This window comes from Limulus polyphemus, unplaced genomic scaffold, assembly GCF_000517525.1.
Source record: "Limulus polyphemus unplaced genomic scaffold, Limulus_polyphemus-2.1.2 Scaffold3533, whole genome shotgun sequence".
NCBI lineage: Eukaryota > Metazoa > Arthropoda > Merostomata > Xiphosura > Limulidae > Limulus > Limulus polyphemus.
In genome coordinates this window covers 35275-48857 of record NW_013669143.1, presented here as the reverse complement: position 1 = coordinate 48857, position 13583 = coordinate 35275, and the positions used below count along the sequence as shown (strand labels likewise).

Sequence of the window (13583 nt, the reverse complement as noted above, 5' to 3'; positions counted from 1 at the left end):
CACTTATGATAAACAACATTGTTTATTGACAAAAAGGGGACATGGATAAACGTTTCGGAATTCTATCAGATTCCATATTCTAATTTTATTGCAACATATTTTTGCATCCTTGTATAAAGTTTTTCTAACATTACTGTTTTTAGTTTTAGCAACACATTAATATATTTAAATTGTTAACAAGCCATGCCCTTGGAACTACTGTGTTCAAATCTATTGATTGAATACCAAAGTAAACATTTCTCGTGTTTATAAGTTCTATACTATCTAATTAATTGAGGAGGAATACTGTATATTTTGAAAGAATAGCTAACGTATGTATATATATGATATTTATATTATCAGAACCTCGGCTTATTTCTAAGTGTAAAAGAGAGTAACGAACTTTGATGTCAGATACAAAATGTAATTTTACATTTTATTAACTCTTCTGTAATTCAGTCGAATATACACGGTAATATTACATTAAATAATACCCTGACCATTTTAACTAATTAAAGCGCATTTTTGTCTGTATATTAAAGGAAATAAGTCTGAATTTATGGTTTTATTAAGAACATTATTCAAAATATAGTTGGAGGTTAGTAGCATGAAGGAAAAGCTTTTATGCTTATAACCAGCCGATGTGGCTTCTACCATTATCACCATTCTATCTGGCAGTCTGATACCCTTAATGTCTTATAATCAGCCCACGTGGTTTAGTTAACATCTACCATTATCGCCATTCTATCTGGAAATCTGATACCCTTGAGGTTTGTAACCAGATTATGTGGCTCAGTTTAACACCTATCATTATCACTATTCTATCTGAGAGTAATACACCGTTAACCTTTATAATCAACCCATGTGGCCCAGTTTAACATCTACAATTATCACCATTCTATCTGGCAGTCTGATACCCTTAATGTTTATAATCAGCCCACGTGGTTTAGTTAACATCTACCATTATCACCATTTTATTTGATAGTCTGACACCCTTAACGTTTGTAACCAAATTATGTTGCCCAGTTTAACACCTATCATTATCACTATTCTATCTGAGAGTAATACACCGTTAACCTTTATAATTAACTGATGTGGCCAAGTTTAACATGTACCATTATCACCATTCTATCTGGAACTCTGTTACCTTAACGTTTGTAACTAGACCATGTGGATTAGTTAACATCTCTCATTATTACTATTCTACTTAACCAGTGTAACCAGCATATGTGGCTTAGTTCATCTATCGTTATCACCATTGTTTCTGGAAGTCTGTCATCCTTAACGTTTGTAACCAGCACGTGTGGCTCAGTTTAACATCTAACATTATCACTATTCTATATGGAAGTATGTCACACTTAACGTTTGTTACCAGATAATGTGACTCATTTTAATACCTACCATTTTATCTAGTAATCTGACACCCTTAACATTTGTAAGCAGCCAAAGTGGTTTAGTCTAGCATCTTCCACAATTATCACCGTTCTATCTGGTAATCTGACACTCTAATTGTTTATAACCAGCCCATGTGGTGTTTAGCCTAACACCCTTAACAACACACAGATTTCTACGTCCCAAGGTTTACCTTTATTATTTTGTTCTTATAAAACTTGTGGGTCTTATTGTTTTTAATTCCTAATCTCACAGGGAAACAAAGACTTGTAGTTAATTGAGTGATTATTTTGTAACAAAATGCTTAATATGTAACGTATTGAAACATTATTGGCTACTTGAAGGACACATAGGTATAGCGATAACTCGTGAGTATCCACATTTGTTGTACAGTCTTATTTTCTGAATCTAACTTATTTCAAACAACATTGTGACGGGCCTTCTTGCAGTATATCACTTATAGCAATATGTTGCACTTGCAAATATTTACATCTTTTTCTATTTACTTCTTCTTTGTTTCATTTTAATTTTTAGATAAACTGGCCGAAAGGGAGCATTATATGCATACATGCTATTTCAAACCAAATATTTTGTTTGTTTTTTAACAAGCCGCTGTGTTTTAGTTTTAAGTTAAAACACGTTTGTGTAAAAAAAAACGTGATAAAAATATGTTCACCTTTGATTTAGAATAATATTCCCTGTAAACAGTGAAAACAATTAAGTTTTATGTAGAAACATTATTTTTCATAAAAATCATACCAACTTTTCTTCTAAAGCTTTTACTGTCATAGATAACAATATTTACTTTCCTTCAGTTACATTTCTTCTTTAAGTGTGCGAATTTATAATGAGCACAAGCCAATATCTCTGATATTTTTGTTGATTCAAGAATTATTCACAAAGATGGATCTTAGTTGATTTAATTTGCTCTTTCAAATGTTTTATATAGTCAAAATTGATTGGAACACTTTCGCAGCTGTTTGATATTCTGTACACGCAAATATATCATTAGAATCTACCCTTTCTCTACTAATAATAGACAGAGATGGCACATGTTTTAATAGATTCGCAGTATAAGATGAATTTAAAACTCTTCCAATAAATTCCAATCATAGACTGTTAAATAGTTTACATGGGGGCATGTGAGAAATACTATTTCTTATTGATTTATCTATTTTAGTTCATTTTAAGGTTTCTAGATGGCGTGTTGAAACAACGTTTTAAACCTTTTCAGATGAACAGTAAAAAAAACAAAAAAAACTATTCACTCTATAGGTCTGAAGTAAACAGAAACTGATAAAATAAAACATAAAATATCTTACTGAAAATTAATATTTTTATTAGGAAGTCACCGCCATGATGTCAAGCCTCATCTTGGGATTTTTGTAGGAGCTGTCACAGCTTTAGCTCTTCTGGTGATTATCATAGTTCTACTCGTAAGAATGAGAAGTGTTCGAGAAGAAAGCGATAATGGTAAGTTTAGTTTTCTTGTTTAATTTACACGTAATAAGAATGAACGAATTGATATCAAAATCATTCATTTGTTATAAACACGCTATTTTTTGCACAGAGCAAAAGAGCAATATAAATAATTTTTTGCTTCTAAAACTTAGAAAATAATATTCTTTAGAAATGAAACACAATTTTTATCGGTTAGTATTCAACCCTCGTATCTATCAGGCGTCGTACTTCTTATAATTTAATATTTGTTAGTATTTATGTGTTTATCACATCTTAATTCGTATCAGTTACTTTAGGTTTGTCACTTCTTGTATGTCTCACTCAGCCATAATCATATATAAATATATTTTTATTTTATTTAATATTTAGTTGCAAGGTATCTAGGCTTGTAGACAGTATGTATACAACCTTCAGAGTCAGACCTATATGACATTCAACCTTGATGAACCGTATAACCTTCAACCTTGGTGACTTCGATGTACAAATATCACTTAACTAAAGATAAACTACAACAACAATTACAAAGCATGAATCCTTCGCTATACAAAAAAAAAGCCAAACATACAGTCTTAAAAAGTAACACGACAGCAAAATAGGTTATTAGCATATCAACCGAATGAAATGTTGGATCCGGTTAATAGGTTAATTACTGGTTCTGTTTGTCACTGTGAAGTGAGTAATGCAACATAAACGGTAAAAGTTAAACAGCCGTTTAATGTGTGGAAACTATAGGGCTTACGAAAAATCAACTTCAGAAATGAAATCAATCAATCTAGAGATTACTAACTATTTTCCGTTTGGGACGTTTTTTGTGAGGCGACTAAAAATCAACAGAGAATATCTAGCAGTCTAAAAAATAAAACTCCTACGATAATACGGTTTTACACATACATGTACAATGTATTTGTAACTTTCATAATCTTAAAACATCCAGTCACCAAAAATATAGGATAGTTAATGAAAAACCGGGTGTGGCCTATTTCTTAGCATACTAGTAAAGACACTATTTTGTCAGATAAGAGTATCCCAAGAACTGTTGTTGACTAGCTGCCCTCCCCTTAATCTATGAATCACGACTATGATCTTTTTGGTAGCTTTTCGCAAATATCTGAAACGGATTAAACAGGAGAAAAGGAAAATGTTTTCCTTGTAGCACAACCGGTTAAAAAGATGAAGCAACTCTTTTTTGAATGTATTAGTGTTCAGAAGAAATTAACTTTAAAGGAAATTTGTTACATCTTTTCAGCTTCTTTGAGACCAGGTGTATTAAAATAGCAATAACACAAGCTTGAGCTTAACATTTGATAGCAGAACAGTCAGCGACAGTTTAACTATGAAGCAAGGTTGAGTTTAACAGAGAAAATAAAACAACCAGTAACAGGTTAATAATGAAACAATATTGATATTAACAGAGATAATAAACCAACCAGTAACAGTTAACAATGAAACAAGATTGATCTTAACAGGTATAATAAACCAACCAGTAACAGTTAAGAATGAAACTAGAATGATCTTAACAGGGATAATAAACCAACCAGTAACAGTTAACAATGAAACAAGATTGATCTTAACAGGGGTAATAAAGCAGCCAGTAGCAGCTTGGGCTTAACAGAGGTAATACAACCAGTAACAGCTTAACAAGAAAACAAGTTTGTGAAATTCAAGAGGGAGAACAAATTACTAACTGCGTGATTAAGAACAAAAACAAAGAAAAGTTAAACACATGTAGATTTAAACTTTGGGTAAAACGTTTTCTAGGTTTACAACGGGTAATTGCAATAGTTCAATTGTTGCGTCAACCAAGAAAATAACCCAGATTTAAGATGAGGTTCAGTGCTAGATACATTCTATAGTTGCCGAATCGTATCAAACGATATTATAATAAATCTAACTATTCCAACATGGATAGACGGGAAGTAAAATCGAAAGCAAACACGAAATTCAACAGACAATTAAGAGTTGAAAACTAAAGATGCCGAGAATATATCATTAGATAAATTATTAATATTATTGTATCTCTGTGTTCCCGGCAGCAGATATCAGTATGTTGGTTTCAATAAACAAAAAATTAAATATAATTTTGTTGCTTGATTTCTGCAAACCTACGTCAACAGTTGAAATAATGAGCGTTCTCTCTCTCTCTAGCCTAAAACAGTTTCACCGGGTAATTTATATTATAAAATATTTTCCGTCCAGATTCTAAGGTGTTGTTGATTTATTGAAAGTATTGTATTTTTGTTTTGCCAAATATGAAGACACTTACTTCTAAAGAAGTAAAAAGCTAAGAAAGAGTAAGGTCTGAAATGATTATGGTTACCTAAAACTCCGAAGATACCTATGACATTTACAAACACAAGAAGCATATATATGAAGTTCATTTTTAAATACAAGGAAGTTTGGTGGTTCATGTCGTTGTTGGTGGATTATGTTTTATATTTGCATAAAATAATGTGATCGTTATCCCCTAAAATATTATTTTTTTTGTAATAAAATATGTTTTTCATATTTCGATTTTTGGAATAATTTTAATATTACTTGTTAGAAATTTAAAAGTAATTTTAAATATATTCAATAACTCTAGTTTCGAGAGGTTTTTGTAACTTTGGAGCTTCATCTTCTGAGTAGTTGTGTTATTAGTTAGAAATGATCACGTGACAAACTGCATCACCTTTGTCAATCTGCTGGCTGCTTATTCAATCATACATAATTCACGTGTTATTAAATGGTTAGCCAGTCTTTTATTTTAAAACGTCTAATTCTGACTTTCTTAGGAACTTAGTTAATAAACAAAATAATCTTGGAATAATTTAAAACAAGGAAATGACAATCTTATCAAAAGTCCATTTTAGATACAAGGTCGTAAAAAGTTCCAAGTGTTCTCTATAAATTTCCAAATTATTTCATAATCATGACGTTAACGTGAACTCAGTTGAGTCCAAGTAAATAACACTTTTCTTATTTGATAGAGTTTTTAGATGACTATATCTTACAAACTTTACTAATTAGCGAAGATACGAAGATTAACCTACGTTTTTGTTAATGACATTTTAATTACTGCTCCTGTATCATAGTAAACTACGTTACGGGCTTTGATAATCCATCATCATCTTTTACAGGTAATTATGTTTTTTAAGAAGTTTCAACAACGTTTCTAAAGTTACAAGTTTTAAAATATCCCTATTAAGTAAATTCAGCTAAATCGCTATCTAGATGATTTAGGATTCTTAGCAAGCTGTTCTGCAAGATCTGAACAAGAAAGGAAACCCCGTAGAAATTTAGGATTAATGATATTATATAGAGTCGTTATTCATACTTCCGCTCACACCCTAGTTAAACACAGACACTTCCCAATCGAGTAAGGATAAGATATTTCTACCTAATGATATTTTGAATAAATAATAGATTTAATGAGAAAGTGAACGTAAACATATACAGAAAAAAAAGCCAAGAGAGGATTAGGATGAATTGTGGGTGAATAAACATATGAGAAAGTCAGTGAAAAATTAATGATGTTAGCAAGTATATGGGTTGACTCACTGATTAAAGTAGGTGTAAGTTTGATAAGGTGTGAAAATTAGATCTTATAAAAAGGTGAACCGTACGCGGAAGATGGAAGAAAAGAAATAAATTATATGGAAAACTTGCCGAAAGAAGATCATGGAAGATGATAAGGGAAAGGAGAGCTAAAGGAGAATCGAAGAGAAAGAGTAAATGAGAGTGATTGATATGAAAAATGGTGATAACATAGAGAAATGTAAAAGTAACATTAAGAAACAAACAGTTGCAATAAAAATTAGAAAGAAGGAGCAAATACATAGAGAAGTATTGATACTGAAGGAAAGAGAAAGGAGGGATACAGGCATGGGTGCAGAGAGGAGTATATGAAAACACAGAGAGAGAAAATGAATGGAAGAGATAAAAAATTGTGCAGAAAATATAGTAGGAGAGAAAAAAGCGACAGAACACAAGGATGAAATATATATGAATTCGTATAGAAAATATGATTGGGAGAGGAAAAGAGAGATAGAAACGAATGTGAGATACGTAAGTGGCATAAAGGTTTGACAAAAAAGTAGAACGAAAAGGTAGAAAATGTATGAATGTTGCAATGAAACAGACAATAATTAACATATAGTGAAGAACAGTGCTTTACTGGGCATTAGGAGTTTAGGAATAAACACGAGCAGCGACATTAATCAGATGTAAACAATGTATATTTTACTCTGCACAGCTTATAGAAGATTAACTTTTGAAATCCAAAGTTGGATTTAAAATTCTTAACTGTGAGCCGTGAATAGGTGCAGAGAGAAAAATAATGAAACTGGTATAGATTTGTTCAGAACATATAGTAGGAAGAGAAAAGATAGGTAAAAGAAACGGATGAAAGATATATGACTAGGAGAGGGAAGCAAAGAAAGAGGGACGAGTGAGTGAGATATGTATAAATTAAACTTAAGAGCTAAAAGACAGTAGGACAAAATATATTAATAGAGAATTGAGTAGAAGGAGAGAGATCGATATAAAGATAACAGCTGCAATGAAACAAGTAACGTAAATGGTTGGACAACAAGTGAGCTGACCCTTGACATGCTAGACACTAAGTGTATCTTCATCTTATTACTCCATATCACATGAAGCTTAAAACAAGAGGTCAGTAAATAAAACACTGTGGGTGAAAGAAACAAATCTAAATTGCAAAGTAAGCATTTATTGTTAAGTTGTTTTTATGGAATTTTACTTGATGAGACAAAGCGGCTTCTGAACGTAGGTACACAATTTCTTACTTCACATGCCCGAAATATCTGGAAACATGACAATTTCTTATCTGGAAACATGAAATCTAGGCAATAAAGATAGTTTTCAGAAATAGATATAAATAAAAAATAAATGACTCGATATCATTAAGTTAATAACATTTCACATCAAAAGACTTCTAATTAACTATTGTATTTTTGTGAAACAGCCCTGTAGTGTCTTACCACTGCACTCTTTGCCAGTGGTGGCTTGCCCCTTGACATGTTGGACATTCCCTTTCAGTGGTTACTTACCCCTTGATATCCTGGACATTCCCTTTCAATAGTAGCTTGCCCCTTGACATTTTGGACATCCCTTTCGGCGGTGGCTTGCCACTTTGTATGCTATACATTTGTTTTCTGTCGTGGCTGTCTGACTGAAATGCTAAAAATTCCCTTTCAGCGGTACTGTGACCCTTGACATGCTAAGCACTTTCGTTCATTGGTGACTTGCTGCTTGGCATGCTAAACATTTTCGTTCATTGGTGACTTGCTGCTTGGCATGCTAAACATTTTCGTTCATTGGTGACTTGCTGCTTCACATGCTAAGCACTCCCTTTGTGTGGTGGCTTATCTCTTGATATGTTGAACACTGTTTCATTGATGGCCGACCATTGGCGTGCTGTTCACTCTCTATTTTTAGTGGTAGCTTTATATAATTTACACTAAGTGTATATTTAATCTTTATTGTATTATTTCACTTATGAGTAGGTCATAATGATATCTGCCAAGTTCTATATATTTTAATTAATAACTTGTAAGCTGTTTAAATCACAAATAGGAAGCATAAAAGGATTCAAGTATAGAAACAAAAAATCTGGACAAATAAATGGCATCTACTGAGAAACAAAAGGAAAGTAACATTAACTGGATCCAGAAAAGTTAATGTTTAAAAAAATATTCAAAAACAAAAAATTTAAAAGATATTGAATTGCCATCACACTTTTACAGTTTTCCTTATATTTTTGTTTTTTTGCAGGTGATGCTTCAGAAGACACTGTAGAAAACAAGTACGTACAAATATATCTCCTTATACAACGGAATACATTTCATACCTCTTCATCAAAAACAGTTGCTAGGTTTTACCATATAACACAAAACATTAACAAAGAAGTTGGACTATTGGAGTATTATTCATTATTTTAAAGTTAATATGCCCTTTTTTGCACAAAGTAATGTAATGCTAGAATTAACTATCGTGAGAAATACTAAACCCATAATAAAATAGCTTAACTTTGGAGCACTTTCATGGTCTTGTGGTCTCAACGTTTATAAGCTGCTCTTCTGTTTGTTAATTTGATACGCTCTATTTATGTTCACGAAAGTGGAATATATATATATATAACGTTTTAATATTGAACTTAACTGTAAAAACATCTCGTGAATTAATGAGCTTCTATTGTGTTTTAAATACATATTGGGGTTTTAACGTAAATAACACGGAGGTTCCTAAGTGGTTCTGTTTATCCCTGAAACAAAATTAGGTGTATTATGGGAGGTACAAATTAAACAACTGGTACATAATTGGTTATGTAAGTATCAGTACAGAGCTACTTCTTGACGTTTTGATGACAGAGTGTTTTTTTGGTAACACGTTTCTGGTTCTTATTTTAGGTACAGCGCAGTATCCGAGGGAATGGTGACAAACAATAACGTAGACTCAAGTGATCCCGATCTGATTCCGTTACGTAATTTCATGACGAGTAGGTAAAAAGTTTCATTTAATTGTAATCAGCTGGGTTTAAGGCTTGTTCTTCTGAACCAGATTTGTTTGAAAGTGGAGCCAATATTGCATTTAAGGAAGATTAAAACATAGCTAACAATTAATATGAAATGTTTGTTTACCAATCGAAAACATTTTAATGCACATTTTATCTATTTTCGGAACCTTTTAGACAACGTAAGAGCTTTTAACTTAACTTAATAAAGAAATCTGTTAACGCAGGCTTGTGTTTGAAACAAACTTTGCTAAAACACTGTGTTTAAGCACTACTTACTTCCTTAATACCTGCCTTTGGGCATTGTTTACTTCCTTGAAGCCTGCGTTTAGGCAGTGTTTACTTCCTTAATGCTTGCCTTTAGGCATTGTTTACTTCCTTAAAGCCTGCGTTTAGGCACTGCTTACTTCATCGAAGCCTGTCTTTAGACACTGTTTACTTCCTTAAAGCCTGGGTTTAGGCACTATTTACTTCCTTGAAGCCAGCGTTTAGGCACTGTTTACTTCCTTGAAACCTGCGTTTAAACACTGTTTACTTCCTTGAAGTCTTAAGAAAAATATTCTAATCGTATTCAAGACAGCCTCTTTAAAGTTGAAAAAAGTACAGAACTATAATGTCATCCTTAAGAGTTTAACTTACATAATATCATCAAATAACGGATAATTTACTGAACTCTAGATCCTAAAAATAACGACTTTTTCGGCCTTGGTCAGAAAAATGTAAATGTACAGCATTATTGCGTTATAAGTAGAAATAATTTTGAACAATAACTTAAAAAGTGTTCTCGTCTTATTCGTTCCAAGAAGTAAAAAATAAAAGGCAGAGACATAAAACTTTTCGCTTCATTCTCAAGATTTTCTAGTTGTTTCTCATCCTGAATATAGCAGATCTAAGGTTAATTTTGAAGGACTTTGAGTTTTTACTGTCAAAATGAGTAGAAGCTGTTGAAGATTTAACTAATAATAGATGTTCTTAAAATAATACTAGGATTAAGAAAACGACAGAAATTAGATTATGCACATTCTTAGACGACCACAATGAACGTAAAGAAAGCAGAAAGACCTTGAGTAGACTTAACTTTAGCTTTTCAACGATTATATGTGTAAAAGAGATAGCGATCAGAGATGGAAAAGAAAGACATTGTGTACATGAATGATACTTAAAAAGAGTGATAATCCGATAAATTGAAAAACATTCAATATGTACGAGTGTGATTAACAGATTTAAAAAGCAGCACTGTGTAAATGTGGGAAAGAGAATGTTAAAATATACGCAAACAAAAATCGCATGAGATCGGTTAATAGAAAGACAAATTAACGTGTGTGTGTTGTTTAACTAATAAATTGAATTTTAATCAGTATGGTATGGAGACAGGCCGATAGATTCAAATCGAATCGACTTAAAAATGGAGAGGTAAATGTGTGCATGAGAAAGAATTTGATAAAACGAACCAGTGTTTTATATGTACGTATGTATATGTTTGTATGTGAAAGAACGATTGATTGGTGATAGGAAAACAGTGAATGTCAAAACAAGATTTTTTTTTAGAGCAAAGCCATATTGAGCTATCGGCTGTGTCCACTGCGAGAAATAGAACCACGGATTTGAGTTCTAAATCCGTAGACTTATTAGTGTCCCACCAGGGGACCGAGAAATAGAATATGCCCTAGTCTGTTTTATTTTAATAGTCAAGAGACTGTTGTGCGGGACGAATGAAGTAAAATGCATCCTGTCCAGAGTAACACTAGGGAAAGTAAACTTCGTCTTCTTCAGAGTAGGACTAGTAAAGTAAAATTCGCCTTCTTCAGAGTAGGACCAATAAAGGAAATTTTTCCCTGTCTAAAGCAGAACTAGAAAAGTAAAATCACCTTGTCTAGAGTAGGATTAGAAAAGTAAATTCACCTTGTCTAGAGTAGGACTAGAAAGTAAATTCACCTTGTCTAGAGTAGGACTAGCAAAGTAAATTCACCTTGTCTAGAGTAGGACTAGAAAAGTAAATTCACCTTGTCTAGAGTAGGACTAGCGAAGTAAATTCACCTTGTCTAGAGTATGACTAGCAAAGTAAATTCACCTTGTCTAGAGTAGGACTAGCAAAGTAAAGTCACCTTGTCTAGAGTAGGACTAGCAAAGCGAAATTTTCCGTGTCTTAAGACTAACTGGTCAGTCGTGCAATGATGATAAGAGAAGAGAAGGAAATATTTTAACAATATAAAATATCTTATAAGTTATCTTGCAGTCAAAGTTGTTTTTCATAATAATCTAAACATTGTCAAGATGAGACTTCATTAAATCGATTTTTATAGCACAGATAACGTAAGAGGCCCAAATAATTTATACGATGAAAATGTGCAATATTTGAAAATACTAAAGCCTGTTCAAATTATTTTGATAAATAAAGAGATAAATCAGAATTTTTCAATTAATTATCTAATACTTATTTTGTTTGAAGTTGAATAACACAGGGAATTAATTTCCAAGTCTGACTTTATCTCAGGAATAACTTGCTTCGCTTAATTCAGAAACTTGATGGAAATAAAGAAACAGTGACATTGGAAGACATTATAAAAATTAACAAAATGGGATGCGAAAGTAAGTAAAAGATTGGGAGAATGGAACGAATACGATAAGCGAGAGAAAGAAATTATAAAAAGAACGGTAATTACGTTAGTGTTAGTTTGTTGAATATTACCAGATCGTTATCATCCCAAGCGTTAACCCTCTAGCTTTGTAACGAGCACTCATTTGGCCTCAAGTTGTTCTTGTTTTTTTCGTAACTGTGCTGAGAAAATGAAACGTGTGTCGAGTAGAATTTGTTTTCGTAATTTCCAGCTTTTCAGGTCTCATGATTGAACATTTAAACACACCAATACACGCTTCCCAAGTTACACGTGTATATATATCGTAAAAGAGTTCAGCTTCAATATTTATTTTTTAGACTTCCAAAGAACCAATACTCTTAGGAAGAAAGAACCACCAATCAGAAAGTGCACTTTTAACAGTGGTAAGTTGACCATATAGTTTTTTCCTTTATAAACGTCGGTAAGTTCTTAAGGTCTGTTTGTTTATTTGTGAATTTCGCACAAAGCTACTAGAGGGCTACTTGCACTAACCATCCCTCATTTAAAAGTGATAGACTAAAGGAAAAGCAGCTAGTCAACACCACCCACCGCCAACTCTTGGGCTACTTTTTACCAATGACTAATGGGCTTGGCCGTCACATTATAACGTTCCTTCGGCTGAAATGGTAAGCATGTTGGACGACGGGATTCGAACCCCCAACAATTACCTTGCGAGTCGAGTGCCCTAACCACCAGGCCATGACTTGTTAATAAAAGTCTGTTGATCCCCATTGTAATCACATGTTAACTCTTACCACGCTGAAGAGAGGTTAAGTTAGACCTGGTTGTATCATACTAACACTGAAATATGTATAGTTTCTTGTAGAAATTGAAATTAATCATAGTGAAGTTGTAAACATCGTTTTTCAATATTATTTTTAGTTATTTTAAAACCCAGTAAATACAAACAGGCATTAGGTGCACATAAAATTTAATGCTATTTTTGTTTCCTTAATAATAACCAAGTTTTGCCTTTTCTATTGTATTTCAATGGTTGATGAAACAAGCTCATCGCGCTGGAGACTCAACAGACAGACAGAAAATATGCAAAGACTTAGAGATTATTCTGTTGAATGAAAGTTCTTATCACAACACTTGCTTTGTAGTTTTTAGTGGCATTAAGGATTTTCGACTTTTTAACAGTTTCAAATGATATGCACAGCAACCATAGCGCTCTTACGCTAGCATTGGCTTAGCTACTTAAACTTGAGAAAATATACTTGTTATAACTGACATTACTGATAAAATTCATTTTCATAACAGCGAGCCGATCTTTATATTACGAAAAACAAAGAGATTGTGACGAGTATAGTAACACCTCCTCTCCGGAAAGACATTCTCTCAAGAATAACAAATCTCTCGATGAGGTAAGAAGTGACTACGTAGCAACCATGTTAATAGAAGATTTTATATCCTTACTGCAACATGCATTAGTATGTTTTATGATATAATACTATATCATACTATCATAACACAATTGATCTTTGTGTAATTTGTTATCACATTTATCAATATCCCTAATAACCACTAGATAATACCATCACAACACGATTGTTCTTGAGTTTCATATGGATGTATGTGTATTTTTTGATCACATTTATCAATAGCCCTAATAACCACTA

The 13583-nt window shown here is 32.6% G+C and overlaps 1 protein-coding gene across 2 annotated transcripts in view; it reads left to right on the top strand.

Moving 5' to 3' along the window:
- Positions 1-2726: 2726 nt before the first annotated feature.
- The window catches only part of LOC111088317, a 23709-nt gene continuing 12852 nt past the window's right edge, over positions 2727-13583 (top strand). For both annotated transcript variants that reach the window (XM_022398070.1, XM_022398069.1), the window contains exons 1-5: positions 2727-2844; positions 8605-8635; positions 9240-9328; positions 12279-12344; positions 13225-13328. In XM_022398070.1, the coding sequence (XP_022253778.1) occupies positions 2814-2844; positions 8605-8635; positions 9240-9328; positions 12279-12344; positions 13225-13328 (321 nt within the window). In that variant the 5' untranslated portion in view covers positions 2727-2813. The remainder of the gene's footprint in view (positions 2845-8604; positions 8636-9239; positions 9329-12278; positions 12345-13224; positions 13329-13583) is intronic.